Below are 13,837 nucleotides of genomic sequence, written 5' to 3'. Positions count from 1 at the left end.
CAAGCGACAATGAAGAATCGGGTTCGGAAGGGAAATTTTCGATCTTTGAGTTTGTCAATTGCTGATGGGGAGAAGATGACTTCCAATGACTGTTTTCCTTCCGCGTTAAGTGAAGTTACAACCCACGAAAAGTACACTACCGATTTTCACAAAAAGAAGCTGAGTTACATCGGATAAGATATGACATCGATCCTACGTAGACATAGATTTCACGGGACAAAAGAAAATCGTGGCCGAAAATCGCATTTCATATAATAAAATGATAAGATCGTGATTTTTCAAAGGTGTTTTTGAAATTTTAAAACTTACAAAAATGAGCAGTCAAGATTAGATTGAGGGGAGCTAAGGGTCCAGATTAGATATGTATGGCGTAGAAAAACTCCAAATATGCACGGTAGAATTTGGGTTGTGAATATATATATAAATAACGAGGTCGATTGGAATAAGAATTATTAATTCCACTGGATCAGTTTTGGGAGTGGAGAGAGACTACTGTTTAATGATTAGCTGGGGAAAGTACTTAGCAAAAAAAAAAAACAGATGAGCACTGCTATTTCCTTCGAATTCGGAGACTCCGAATGTGTTTATGGGGCAAAATTGTAATGAAAGAGAAGGTGGAGGGCATTTTATGAACAAGAGACATTCGCAGGATTTCGGAGGCACGGATTTCTTGACAAAACATCATTTCCCGGAAAAGATTAGCTGGGGAGAGCTTCTAGAACTTCTTTTACTCTATTACTAGGGAATGGTGTCGCACGGTGCCGTGACAACAATGAAATTAATATGTTTAGTTATTATTATCTAATGATATTTGCATTGTTATCAAACCCGGTCGGACCGGCCGGTCCGGTTCGCTTAAAAATCGAAAATGCATAAAAAAATCGATGAATCCAAAAAATCGGACGGTTTTTACATGAACCCATTCAAACCGACTAGTTCATGGGTTCAGAAATTTTAGGCGGAATCCGACCCGAACTCCTTGCATCCCGACCCGAAATTGAAGAAATCGAAAATTAAAGCTTCAGAATGCAAAGTCGCAGTGCAGAGTTGAAATCTAGAAAGAAATTGGAAACCCTAGTCGTCTTCTCTTCTTCTTGATCTCGAGTTCATCACTTCCTTATTCAATCTCGAGTTCATCACTTGCTGCTATTCTCAATCTCGAGTTCATCACTTGCTGCTCTTTTTCATCAGTCATCTTCATTCGATCTTCTTACAGCTTTGATTCTTCATCAGCTCATCCACTTTGCGACCGGTCGCTTCTCCGATTCGTCTTCATCAGCTCTTCAAGAGGCAGAGTCGAGTCAGTCAACCCATTTTGGTTCGATCTTCTCCTCTCTCTTCTCCTTTGCTTGTGATACTTGTTGTGAGGATATATGCACTTATGCTGGAAAGCCTGGAATTAAATGTGAAATTTAGCTCTAAATGTTACATACCCTTCAGGACTCAACCATAAGATCTTTCTTTTTCCATGTTCGTGATTAATGTCTCAAAACCCACAAATCAATTCAAATCGGAACCTAAAAGTAGGGAAAATTGAACAAGTAAGCTCGGGATTATACTCTGGGGCATAAGATGAGGAAATTATGTGGAACAATCTTTTCATATAATGTCTTTATTCAATATAATGCACGCAGAAAAAAAACGTAGCATATTTAGTAAATCCTAATGTGAATACAATACTCTAACGACCCTTTAACCTTTTGAAGGTTTGACTTTTACATAAATTTCTCTAAAACGAAACTGATTTAAAAAAGTAAGGTAATGCAATTCTCAATTTGTCAAGCAGCCACATACCCAATCAACGAAGCAGTCACTGTCTTAAAGCCAAAGTAAAAGCACAAGCCACCTTAGACAGTAAAGAGAATAGTTATGCCTCCATAGAAACTTCTTAGCATTAGAACCAGGACAAGGAAAGTCTAAGTTTCGGCACAAATATATCTCAGATGGATATGGAACAAGATATCACGAAGACTAGTATAATAAGCATTTTGATTAATGGCTAAGACACTAATATAAGCTGGTTTTCAAAATCATGAAACCAGAATAAAGGACTGCTAAGCTAAGATGATAGCATGATATGCCTTTCTTATCAGTTTTCAAATTTTCGGGAAAGATTTTCTTTAGAACACATTTGATTGAATAATTCTTGAAACTAGCAATGTAGACATTATTGGTGGCTTGTTGTTGTTGTTGCTGACATTATTGGAAAGATTTTGCATGGTGACTTCTTGTTGCTAAGGCATTGGTGGTTGGTTTTGACAATGTTGCTCTTTATTGGTCTTTACTCTTTCGAGCTATTGCTTAGTTGACTATTTTCATTATACATTGTATATTGTCATTTCATTTTTAGTAGTTATATTCCTCGTACAGATTCGTTGAATTTGAATTTGGAAGATCTTGATATGGATGATGGGTCTGAAGATAATATTGATGGAGGGAATGTCAGTGACCGAGTCCAAGAGAATCCATTGTTTGAAGCTTCTGAAGCACCACATGATGCTGCAGCTGAAGACAATATTTGTGAAAATTATGGTGGAGATTGGAGTGCATGGCATTGCTGATGATATTGACGGATTAGTTAGTCTTTGTTGGGTTTGATTTATCTACTTGTGATGGTGAACTGTGGCTTATCTTTATATTTTTTTCGTTGTTAATTTACGTGTTAGTTGTGTGAAGGTTAGACCGATACTTGTGTGCGGAGGTTGTTGTGGTCTTATGAGTGATAACTCATGTGTTTTATGTTGTTTCCAATCCATTCTATCTCTTCAGGCGATTTCTTTTGACATTGGAAAAGTTTCAACTCTTGACTAATTGGACACTGTCAAATGACTATCAGTTCTTTTCTATGAGTCATTTACAATCAGATGCAAATAATTTTTTCTTATATTTTCTTGGACACATTAATTATTATCTAATATATATTACCATTTTTTTGTATTTTATAAATAAACAAGCGGTCCGACCCATCGAACCCCCGGTTGAACCCATGAACCCATGCCTCGACCGGTTCGATGTCCGGTCAAGTTCTGAGAACATTGGATATTTGTAATTTTTAAGTATGCATGTTCTTTTTTTTTATTTACATCTATCTATCTATACTATAATAAAAAGGGAGGCACCTTGGCTTTTTATTTCTTGAAATTTTATGAAATTACATAATTATTTATTTAAAAAGTAATCAATCAATTAAAAATAAATTTATTTATAATATTTTAGTAATTTAAAATAAATCTTCTCTTTCTTTTTCTTTCCTCTTACACTCTTCTCTCCTTTTCTTTTAACATTTATATCCCCACTCACATCTAAATCTCTATTTCTCTCCTTTCACATGTCTATTTTCCTTATACCTCCTGGCACCCCCATCTTTTTTCCCCTTCATTTCAATCTATTTGAAAAATATATATCAATTTATTTCCACCAAAAAATTGTTTATTTATATTTTTTTCAGTTTGTCCTTGACAACTATTATTTTTCTACTAATAATAATTTATACAAAATTATTAATACATTGATAATGGGTCGGATCTTGATTATATATAGGAGCATGGTGACATTTTTCCGACCCGTGGCGTTTAATCTGATGAAATCCAAGAGCATATAGTTTATTTAAAGATTTTGTGCAATTACGAATAAAATGAATTTACTTTGTAGAACATGATCCAAGGAGATTTATCAAGGACTAATAATCATATAATTTTTTAATAAAAAATTATTGTGTATTAAAAATATAAGTTGCAATCAAGACCATATATATACATGAAAGTAGAATATCATGACATCAATTCGTATAAAATCCTCTAGTTTAACCTGCATTATCGTCCCTTAACTATTTCATATGCCTTTTTAAGTTGTCCAACATGTTTTATATTGTGAATGTAAGAGAAACGATATATTATGATGCTATCTTATTAATTAGTTGGGAGTGTTAAAGATTCGTTAATAGTATAGCTATACGAAATATTTATATAAGATTTATAATTTAAATGGCTATTTCTATATTATAGTTGCTTGTAATGGAAAATATAAGAGTGAAAATGCAACTATCTGAGAAATATTAAAAAGAAATGTGTGAAATGATAATTGCTCCATTTTTCCAATACGTGACCTATTTTAGTTGATTATTACGATAGGTAAGACATGCTAATTCTAAAAACTTTTTGTAGAGTATAAGAAAAATCAAATGAAGGAACCCATACTAAAAGTAATTAAAAGCTTGTGCGAAAATATAAATTGAGAAAACAAGGGACTAGAAATGAAAACAAGGGTCAGATGGCAGCTCATGGTTTACATGGACGAGTTTTAGTCTATTTTTTTAATATTAGAAACAATTCAAAAAGTCATGAATCTTTTTAGAAACAATTCAGAAAGAATTTTTACATTTGACTCATTATATCATGAACTATTTTTATTTAACGTAAAATCAAGAACTTTCAATTATATATCATGTATATCATGCATTCTATATTTCTAATTTTCAAACTGATATGCCATTAGTATTTTAAGTATTCTATCTGATATGACATTTTCACCTTATCAAATATCAAAAAATAAGAAAAAGAGTTAAAAAATATTAAAAATTAAATAAAAAAGTTCCGAAAAATGAAAACAAAGCTTGAGTTCGCATGGGGCTCACTGGGGACGCAGGCCTAGCTGGCGGATCCATCACTTACTACTGCATGAGAATCGGAACAAACTCTTGGGCGCAATTACAATGGTCGAGTGGGAGCTTCGCCAGCAACACTCACTCTACAGAATAAGTTTTTTGTCAATCTCAAAAGAGGTTGGCGACCTCATCCTAAGTAGAGGGGGCCGTCGGCCCTACAATTTTGCCCGAGACTTGATTAACCAAAAAAAAAAATACATACATAATCTGTTTATACTTAATTCCTTTGGCGTTCATCTATATTTTAAAATAAAAAAAAATTCATACGTTTATTGTTACTTTCGAAATCGTTAACCAATAAGAATATTTCTTTTTAAGGAATGAGTTACTCAATCGATAAGAGCTTATTATATAAAAAAGAAAAAGGGGGTAAATATTAGAGCTCATATTTAACTCCTCATATGGGCATGTGTAAATGTCAAGCGAAGGCAAAAGAATTGTCGGGAAAAGGAACATCTACCGGATTTTGTTTGAGCATGATGGAGGTTTGACGTGCTGTGTCGCGCGTGAAGGTGGGGGATGCCGACCTATCAAATTCAATGGGAACATTATCCCACATGTTTATTGACCGTGCGATCAAATGTGCCATTTTTTCAACATCGACGGCTTTGACGCCGCCCCCCAAACCAACTTCTCCCTAGTAAATCTGCCACCCATAAAAGGACAAAGCCAAAATAAAAGCAACAAAATTCCCACCCAGTTTTTTTAAAAAAAAACATTAATTAATATTAATCATCTAAATTCATATATTAATCCTCATTCTTGGATGATTTAGTCAGGATGGATTTGAAAGGCAGGTTCATATCATGATTATGATTATCATCATCTGGTAATGATTGTGTTGATTCATATCCGGTTCATAACATTAATTGATATTAATATCTTAAACAAATTCATTGCTTAATTTTGACATCTAATATCGTTGTGATTAATGCATCTTAGGACATCATCACACTATTCCTTGAATGTTCATTTACTTATTATCATGTGTTGATCTAAGTTTAGCCGGTGATTGTAATACTTTACATTTGATTGATAGAGCAATTTTTGGAGCATTACCATCTTTCCCCTCCTTATTATTTCCACGTCTTCATCAACGTTGCTTCTAAGTCAATGTTCCCGTGGCCCATGAGAGGGACAAGGTTGAGCCCACGGATTCGACCGGCTATTGTGTCACGACTTTTCTAAATTTGAATAGTACACTACCTAGTGGGAGACTGCATGAAAGAATTATTCGGTACAATTTTATTTACAACAATAATATTTACGCACTTGAAGAGTAGATGAAATTTAAATGTTGTCGCAATTGACATAACGATGAATGGAATTATAAACTCGATGACAGTAAGGTTAAATTGATAAAGTACACTCGTTTCACTTCGTGAAGGTAAAAATATATACTCAATGTATATCTACCATTTCAAAATCACAAGTCGAGATATCTCTATTAATAATAATATCGCTCGATCAACTCGAGGTAGTAATATCACAATGCAAAGCGCACGGACTAAAAGTAACGAGTTGTTTGTATGAACTCAACAGATCGACTGGCGAAAAGTGAGAAGCTACCATCATTCCTATAATAAACTTAATCAATATTTTTATTGGGTGATAATGAAAATTCGAATAATTATGAAGGATTGGATTGCAATGAATAAAAATAAAATAGAAAGGAAGAGAAAAGTTTCTAAAAAGAGAAAGGACAAAAGAAAGATTGACAGAAAAGCCAAACAGGAAAAGAGAAAGCGGCAAGAAGCTCTCCCACCTGCCGCGTGAAACATTACAATTACCTGACATTACATCCTCTGCCACAGGACAGAGTCAGCCTTGTCTGTTCTATTGAGTTTTCCACGAAGTTTGAACGATGTGAAACGCACACATTCCTCCCAGACTCCTAAAGCAACGATTCTTGCTTCTTCTTCAATCTGCTGACTACCCCCGGAATCTCCGAGGAGAATTCCGGTCTTCTCCGATCCAATTCCCGCCATGTCGGCTTCGAAACCTCTCCGGACGAGGAGCCTTCCCCTGCCCCTCCTCTGTTCCCTCCTCTGTTTCTTCTCTGTCCTCAGAGGGGAGGATCAGGGGGAGCGCCAAATTCTCCTGAACCTGACCTCCACTCTCGAGTCCTCGAACCCGAACTTGTTCTCCTCCTGGGCCAACAACAAGCCGCTGTGCGAATTCTCAGGAGTCACGTGTAACGTGAATGGATCGGTCCGGGAAATCGATCTCTCCAATCAACAGCTGAGAGGGCTGCTTTCGATAGAATCGGTGTGCAGGCTCCAGTCCCTCGAGAAGCTAGCTCTCGGGTACAATTCACTTCGCGGTTCTGTGTCCACCGAGCTGAGGGACTGCGTCAAGTTACAGTACTTGGACCTGGGCAACAACTTCTTCTCCGGACCCTTCCCGGACATATCCTCTCTCAGCGGATTGCGATACTTGTACTTGAATGGAAGCGGGTTCTCCGGCTCTTTCCCCTGGGTTTCGCTCAGGAACGTGTCCGACCTCGTGGTTCTGAGCATCGGAGACAACCCCTTCGATAAAACTCCATTTCCAAAAGAAATTCTAGGCCTTCTCAATTTGAATTGGATTTACATGTCGAATTGCAGCATCGAAGGGGAAATACCGTCCGCAATTGGAGGCCTGAAGAACCTCGGAAGCTTAGAGCTCTCGGAGAATTACTTGACGGGTGCAATTCCGCCTGAGATTGTGAATCTAGACAATCTGTGGCGGCTTGAGCTCTACGGCAATGGATTGACTGGTAAAATACCAGTTGGTTTTGGGAATTTGACCAAGCTCGAGTACTTCGATGCATCAATGAACAGCCTTGAAGGTGACTTGTCCGAATTGAGATCCTTGGAGAATTTGATTTCTCTACAGCTGTTCATGAACAATTTCTCCGGTGAGGTGCCTCAAGAGCTCGGAGAATTCAAGAAACTTACCAACGTTTCTCTCTACCAGAATAGATTGACAGGTACCCTGCCCCAGAGCCTCGGCTCTTGGGCGGAGTTCATCTACCTTGACGTATCTGAGAATTTCTTGACGGGCCCGATACCACCTGACATGTGCAAGCAGGGGACGATGAAGGAGCTCCTGATGCTCCAGAACAACTTCTCAGATGAGATTCCGGAGAGCTATGCAAGGTGCACGAGCCTGACCCGGTTCCGGGTAAGCAACAACAGCCTCTCAGGCACTGTTCCATCCGGGATCTGGGGCCTCCCGCATGTGAACATTATCGACATTGAATTGAATCAGCTCGTGGGGCCCATTACTTCTGACATAGCAAATGCCAAGGCTTTGGGGGAATTACGAATTGGTAACAATCAGTTGTCTGGTGAATTGCCGCCAGAGATTGCGAAGACCGAGTCTTTAGTCACGATAGACCTGAGGAACAACCGAATCTCGGGCAAAATCCCTGATGCTATCGGGGACTTGAAGAAGCTAAGCACGCTTCATTTGCAGAACAATCTGTTGAGTGGTTCAATTCCTGAGTCAATTGGCTCCTGTGTGAAGCTGAGTGACCTTAATATTGCTCGGAACTCGCTTTCGGGCAAAATTCCATCTTCATTGGGGAACTTGCCGACTCTCTACTCCCTCAACTTGTCTAACAACAGGCTCTCCGGTCAAATCCCATCCTCATTATCCTCTCTTCGACTTAGCCTCCTCGATCTCTCAAACAACCTTCTCTCAGGCCCTATCCCGCAATCCCTCTCCGTCGACGCATACAATGGAAGTTTCGCTGGCAATCCTGGGGTTTGTAGTTCCATCATTGGACTTGGATCCTTCCCAAAGTGTTCCTCAAACTCAGGCATATCGAAAGATGTGATGGCCCTTATAGTTTGCTTCGCCCTAAGTATAGTACTACTGCTTGGCTTGCTTGTAATATTCTTGTACCAGCATAAGAGAGGGAAGTCCCACGAACGGTCATTGAAGGACGGATCATGGGATGTGAGGTCGTTCCATGTGCTGACCTTCACCGAGGATGAGATATTGGACTCAATCAAGCAAGAGAATCTCATCGGGAAGGGCGGATCAGGGAATGTCTATAAGGTTGTCCTTTCGAGTGGGAAAGAACTCGCTGTAAAGCACATATGGAACTCGGCGGAGCCTCTCCAGCCAAAGAAGGTTCAGAGCACAAGCCCAATGCTTGGTGGCAAGCGGGCCCAGAAGTCCCGGGAATTTGATGCTGAGGTCCAAACCTTGAGCTCCATAAGGCATGTCAATGTGGTGAAGTTGTACTGCAGCATCACGAGCGAGGACTCAAGCTTGTTGGTGTACGAGTACCTGCCAAATGGGAGCCTGTGGGACAAGCTCCATACAGGCTCAAAGGCTGGGCAACTTGACTGGAACACAAGGTATGAGATTGGGCTCGGGGCTGCCAGGGGGCTTGAGTACCTCCATCACGGGTGCGAGCAGCCTGTTATCCACAGGGATGTGAAATCGAGCAATATTCTGCTGGACGAGTTCCTCAAGCCCCGAATAGCTGATTTTGGGCTTGCAAAGGTCGTTCAGACCGGTAGAGGTGGAGATTTCACGCGTGTTGTTGCAGGAACACACGGGTACATTGCTCCGGGTAAGTAAATCTCTCGCATTCCCGTTTGCTCTCAAATCTTCTTATGTAATGGCCGGCTTTCACTTTTCTATATTTTGGATGATCAAGTAACTGTAAAATTCTATGAAGCCTCACAAATTCATTCTGTATGGAAAAAAATTATTCACAAGCATAAATTCGATGGGCAGAATATGGATACACTTGCAAGGTAGACGAGAAGAGTGACGTATACAGCTTTGGGGTGGTGTTGATGGAGCTGGTAACTGGAAAGGGGCCTATAGAGCCCGAGTTCGGGGAGAACAAGGACATAGTGAACTGGATCTCAGCCAAGTTGAAGAACAGAGAGAACAGTGTCCTCGACCTGGTGGACCCTAAAATCCCGGGAGTCCTACGAGAAGAGGCAGTGAGGGTGCTGAGAATTGCGGTGATCTGCACGGAGAGGCTGCCCGCTCTGAGGCCTACAATGAGGAGCGTCGTTCAGATGCTGGAGGATGCCGAGCCCTGCATGTTGGGTGAGGTTGTCATCGAGAAAGTTTCGGGAATGAGTAGGGCGAGTTCTGTGAAGGAAAGCAGCGATAGTTGAAGAATTATTCTTGATTCCGAGCAACCTTAAGCTCCGATAGTATGACAGTAATATGGCAGCACGGTATGATAGAACACAACAAGAAGGCTGCAGCAATTGGGACAAGCTGGGAATAGAGAATATCCAGGATCAGGAATTGTTCGTTTTGGCCAGTTTCAAATCAAGAAGAATAGAAATGGTAGGATTCCGGAATCCTGGTGCGGGTAAAAATTTTAAGATATGAATTCGGCATTCATTAGGCCGAACACCAAAGTGGTTGTAAGTTGCAATGTATGTATATGATAGCTTAGAGTTATGGATTCGAAAATAGCTACGATAAATTGTAGCCAAGTCTGCCTGATAATATGTAGTTGCTGCAATGCTAGGCATTTGTAACCAAACATGCAATCGCTGATGTGCGGGATCAGGTAGAGTTAGTTGTACAAGATTGAGGCCTATGCTTGGCCATCGAATTGATGATTATGAAGCTCGTACTGTCGACATATATGAACCTATTTCCAATAAGCAGCAGTCACAAGGCCAAACCGTTCATCCTTTTCTTATACTTGCTATCAGTTACGGGTTTGGGGATGCAACACTATGTCTGTCTAGCTATTTACAGATAGGTTAAATGGCCGAGTTCCAAATCAGATGAAGATCAACAACCGGTTTATACTCGAAGACACAAAAATACATCTTTTCCAGAAAATTCAACAATACACTTATATGTATCACTTACCTCACATTTTGTGAAGAGTCCGTAATTGGAACCCAACCCGTTACTATCAACTATCCCAACGAATCGTGTCGTTTTGAAGCCCATTTGTTTTTGCCCAAAGCTCAAAACTGGACTTCACAATCACATGTCATCCTTTTATCCTGGTGTTTAATGATTCTTCCATAAGCAGACCACATCAGATGGGCTTGGACATAAGAAAGGAAAAAGGATCAGTCTTCCATAAGGAGACCCCTTAGGATGTGAAGTTTTATAAAGCTCAAAAATGAGGTAATTGAAGATGTACTTGTGGGGATGATTAGTGACCCGTACAATAGTAAGTCGGTGTTCTATGGAGATGTGACACATTCAAAACGATCGGTTGCTGTTTTGCTACCCTTGATATGGCCTTCTAACGAACTCCGGTGGAACTTGGGAGTTGGAAGAACATGTACCTTAATTCTAACGAACTCCCGGCTGAAAAACCTGATGAGATCCTCCTGAGGCTGCTTCCCTGAGGATTCATAAGATATCCTTGGAGTGCATATGGGTTCGCAGTTCGATCGTTCGTAATGCCAATTTCATACCCTATAAAAAATAACGCCAGTGATATATATGGATCCAGCTACCAGGGCTCTTCAAATGTTTTTATGGATTAGAGGGAAATATGCAAGTGGAACTATCTACTGTTTTTCCATGAAACGATTGATATGAAAGTTTGTGAAGAAAATACTTGATATGAATTTGATGTCATGATTTGTGCTTAACTCGATAGACTTCTTTTTTGTTATAATATAAGAGGAGGCTCATGAATCTCGTAGAGATTAAAGAAGAATAATAAAAGTCATAAACCAATAAGAATCGAACCCACTGTGTATACCTCCCCAAATAAAAGAATTTCCCATCAGAATCTAAATTTTCATTTGGTTTTACAATCACATTTTATAATTTTAACTCTAACTTTAACTCTATTAACTACACAACAAAAATCAGCAACACAATTATTACTTTTTCCTTTTTCTTCAATTTTTTAACCATCCGATTCAATTTTTAATATTAAATTCTCTCAACTATCAATTACTTTTTTCACAATTCAATAATACAATCATTACTTTTTTTAACTATTCATTACTTTTTCACACTTTTTCTCATAATTCAACATTACACTTATTACAACTCAATTAAAATCAAAACTCAACTCCAAAATCTCCATAATCCTCTCTTTTTGCCAGAGAAAGAATATGCCTCATTGATTATGATTATTAATAAATTCGTATTCTTTGGGACGCGGCATGCCGCAACATGAAAACTAATTATTCATATATCTACTTTAATTATTCTTCGGTTAAAAATGCAAATTGATTTTTCCTCCAATGCCAAAACAGCCAATCACCTGACCCTTCAAATGCTCATCAACCCAATTAAAGTCCTCCTCATCGTCAACCTCTCCATCAAAAAGCATCCCATCTTTGAGCATTTAGTTCCTCTAATATTATATATTATATATTATATATTCCAAGAAAAATAATCCCTCCTAATTTTATTAATATGCAAGAATCTTGTTTATTAAAATATTTGAATATTTGGCGTGATAAATGCGCTACTCATTAAGAAATTAGAATTCAATCACAAAGAAGATCAAAATCTACATGAAGAGACATTGCACACGAAGAAAACGGCTACCAAGGGATCGCCACGTCGAGAGATGCCACAATATCAATTATCAAATCGATCGGTTCTACTTTTTGGGGAGTGGGCATCTTTTGCTTTGCATTTCATCATTGAGAAGATTCCAGCTTTGATTATGGGCTCAGTCAAAGCAATTGGGCTTCCTATTGGGCCGATCCATAGGGCATTGTTAACCGTTTTACCAAACTAATTTCCATCATTCCATCACCTTTTTTTAATCCCCTTTTCATTTCTTTCTAATTTTGCCCTTGGGCTTAGAAAAATGTCACAATAAGCGAAATGGCAAGTGTAATAATTGTAAGGTTAATTGCGTAAAAAAAAAATCCAAACTTACAAATGTGGATTAGTTTAACCGGTTCGGCGCTTGTTCCCCTTAAGCAATGTCTCGAGTTCAGGTCTTGTGAATAAAGAAAATTCACGCCGTGAGAGATTTAATCCTTAGTGGACCGACCCGGCTTAACTGAATTAGTTGAGGGCTAATTGAGCTTTCGAATATCATGGTTAACACCAAAAGAAAATCTAACTTTAATGCCATTTGAAAAATCTATCCCGACTTTTCCTCTGCCATGGCCTGAAGGGATACCAACGACATGAATAATGGAATTGTTTGTACTGATTTTTGTTCTATTCAGAATCGGAAAAATACATATGGTCCATTGTTGATTGTTCAATTCCTCTACACATTTCGAACCAAACAGGACAGTATTCCTACCTATTAATCACCAATCACATATGTTATCATATGTCGGGGTTCGGAGATTTGCTGAGATCCTTTTTGTCATTTAACCTGATGCAAGGCATAGGAATACGAAACGTAATGCAGTAACACATCCCATTTCCTGAAATCAAGAGATTATGTATTTAATTCTTGCAGTGAAATTTCCAGTGTCCATTTATTTCCTTTTCGTTGCCCTTCTAGTAAACCAATGAGCATCCTTATTATGAATAAAAAATAAAGCTCTTCATGCAAATGCTCTGGCTCGGTCAGCATAATGAACAATTTACTTGACCCTTCCACTACCTGATCAAGCAAACTTTTCTAAAGCCATTCACCCACTGATAACTTTTGAAATAATTCTTTTAGGGGAAAAAAAAGCATATATTCACAGCGGTCCAATTTCAGGATAAAGCAGTCCATAATTTTTAAAAAGGGTGACGGGGTATTCATCTCCTATAACTAGTTACTGTACTGTATATCTATCGATGCGTGCTAACGCGAGAAAGACAACAACAGGACATGGGGATCTATGTGCATGAAGACTTGTCTCATGCAAATCTCTCTGTCGTTAAGAAATTCAATATTTTGCTTTAGGAGAAGAGGATCTGATGCAATTGGCTGTGCAGCATGTATACATCTCATCAGTATATTTGAATATATACGGAGCACCGGAGACTTAAAAAGACGACTGTATACGCTATTATTCTCTCTACCCTGGACTCAGTGGGAGTGTAATCGTAAAGCTTACGCAAAAGCGAAAGCCTTCAATGATCGGCGTTCCTTACCGCGAACGGTCGTGAAAAAGAACCAATAATTTCATATTTCGACAGTAACAAGTGATTACATGACTCTAGTGAATAGGGTCGTCTGTAAAGCCACATCTCATGTCGAAGGACTGCTAAAAAATCTCGGTTATTCGTAATCTTCATGATATCACTCTT

The 13,837-nt window shown here is 38.7% G+C and overlaps 1 protein-coding gene and 1 long non-coding RNA gene across 2 annotated transcripts; both read left to right on the top strand.

Moving 5' to 3' along the window:
* The first annotated feature begins 1,002 nt into the window (after window positions 1-1,002).
* On the top strand, window positions 1,003-2,773 carry LOC116192508. Its single transcript, XR_004154100.1, has 2 exons — window positions 1,003-1,318; window positions 2,371-2,773. It is a non-coding gene; the product is annotated as an uncharacterized LOC116192508 (long non-coding RNA).
* Window positions 2,774-6,430: 3,657 nt separating this feature from the next.
* LOC116192507 (receptor-like protein kinase 7) lies at window positions 6,431-10,299 on the top strand. Its single transcript, XM_031521067.1, has 2 exons — window positions 6,431-9,233; window positions 9,401-10,299. The coding sequence occupies exons 1-2, from the start codon at window positions 6,650-6,652 to the stop codon at window positions 9,793-9,795; spliced, it is 2,979 nt and encodes a 992-aa protein (XP_031376927.1). The 5' UTR covers window positions 6,431-6,649; the 3' UTR covers window positions 9,796-10,299.
* The last annotated feature ends 3,538 nt before the right edge of the window (window positions 10,300-13,837 follow it).

The sequence above is a fragment of the Punica granatum genome, chromosome 1 (genome assembly GCF_007655135.1).
Source record: "Punica granatum isolate Tunisia-2019 chromosome 1, ASM765513v2, whole genome shotgun sequence".
Classification (NCBI taxonomy): domain Eukaryota; kingdom Viridiplantae; phylum Streptophyta; class Magnoliopsida; order Myrtales; family Lythraceae; genus Punica; species Punica granatum.
Note: the sequence above shows the minus strand (reverse complement) of the source record. Positions and strands in the feature narration are given on the sequence as shown.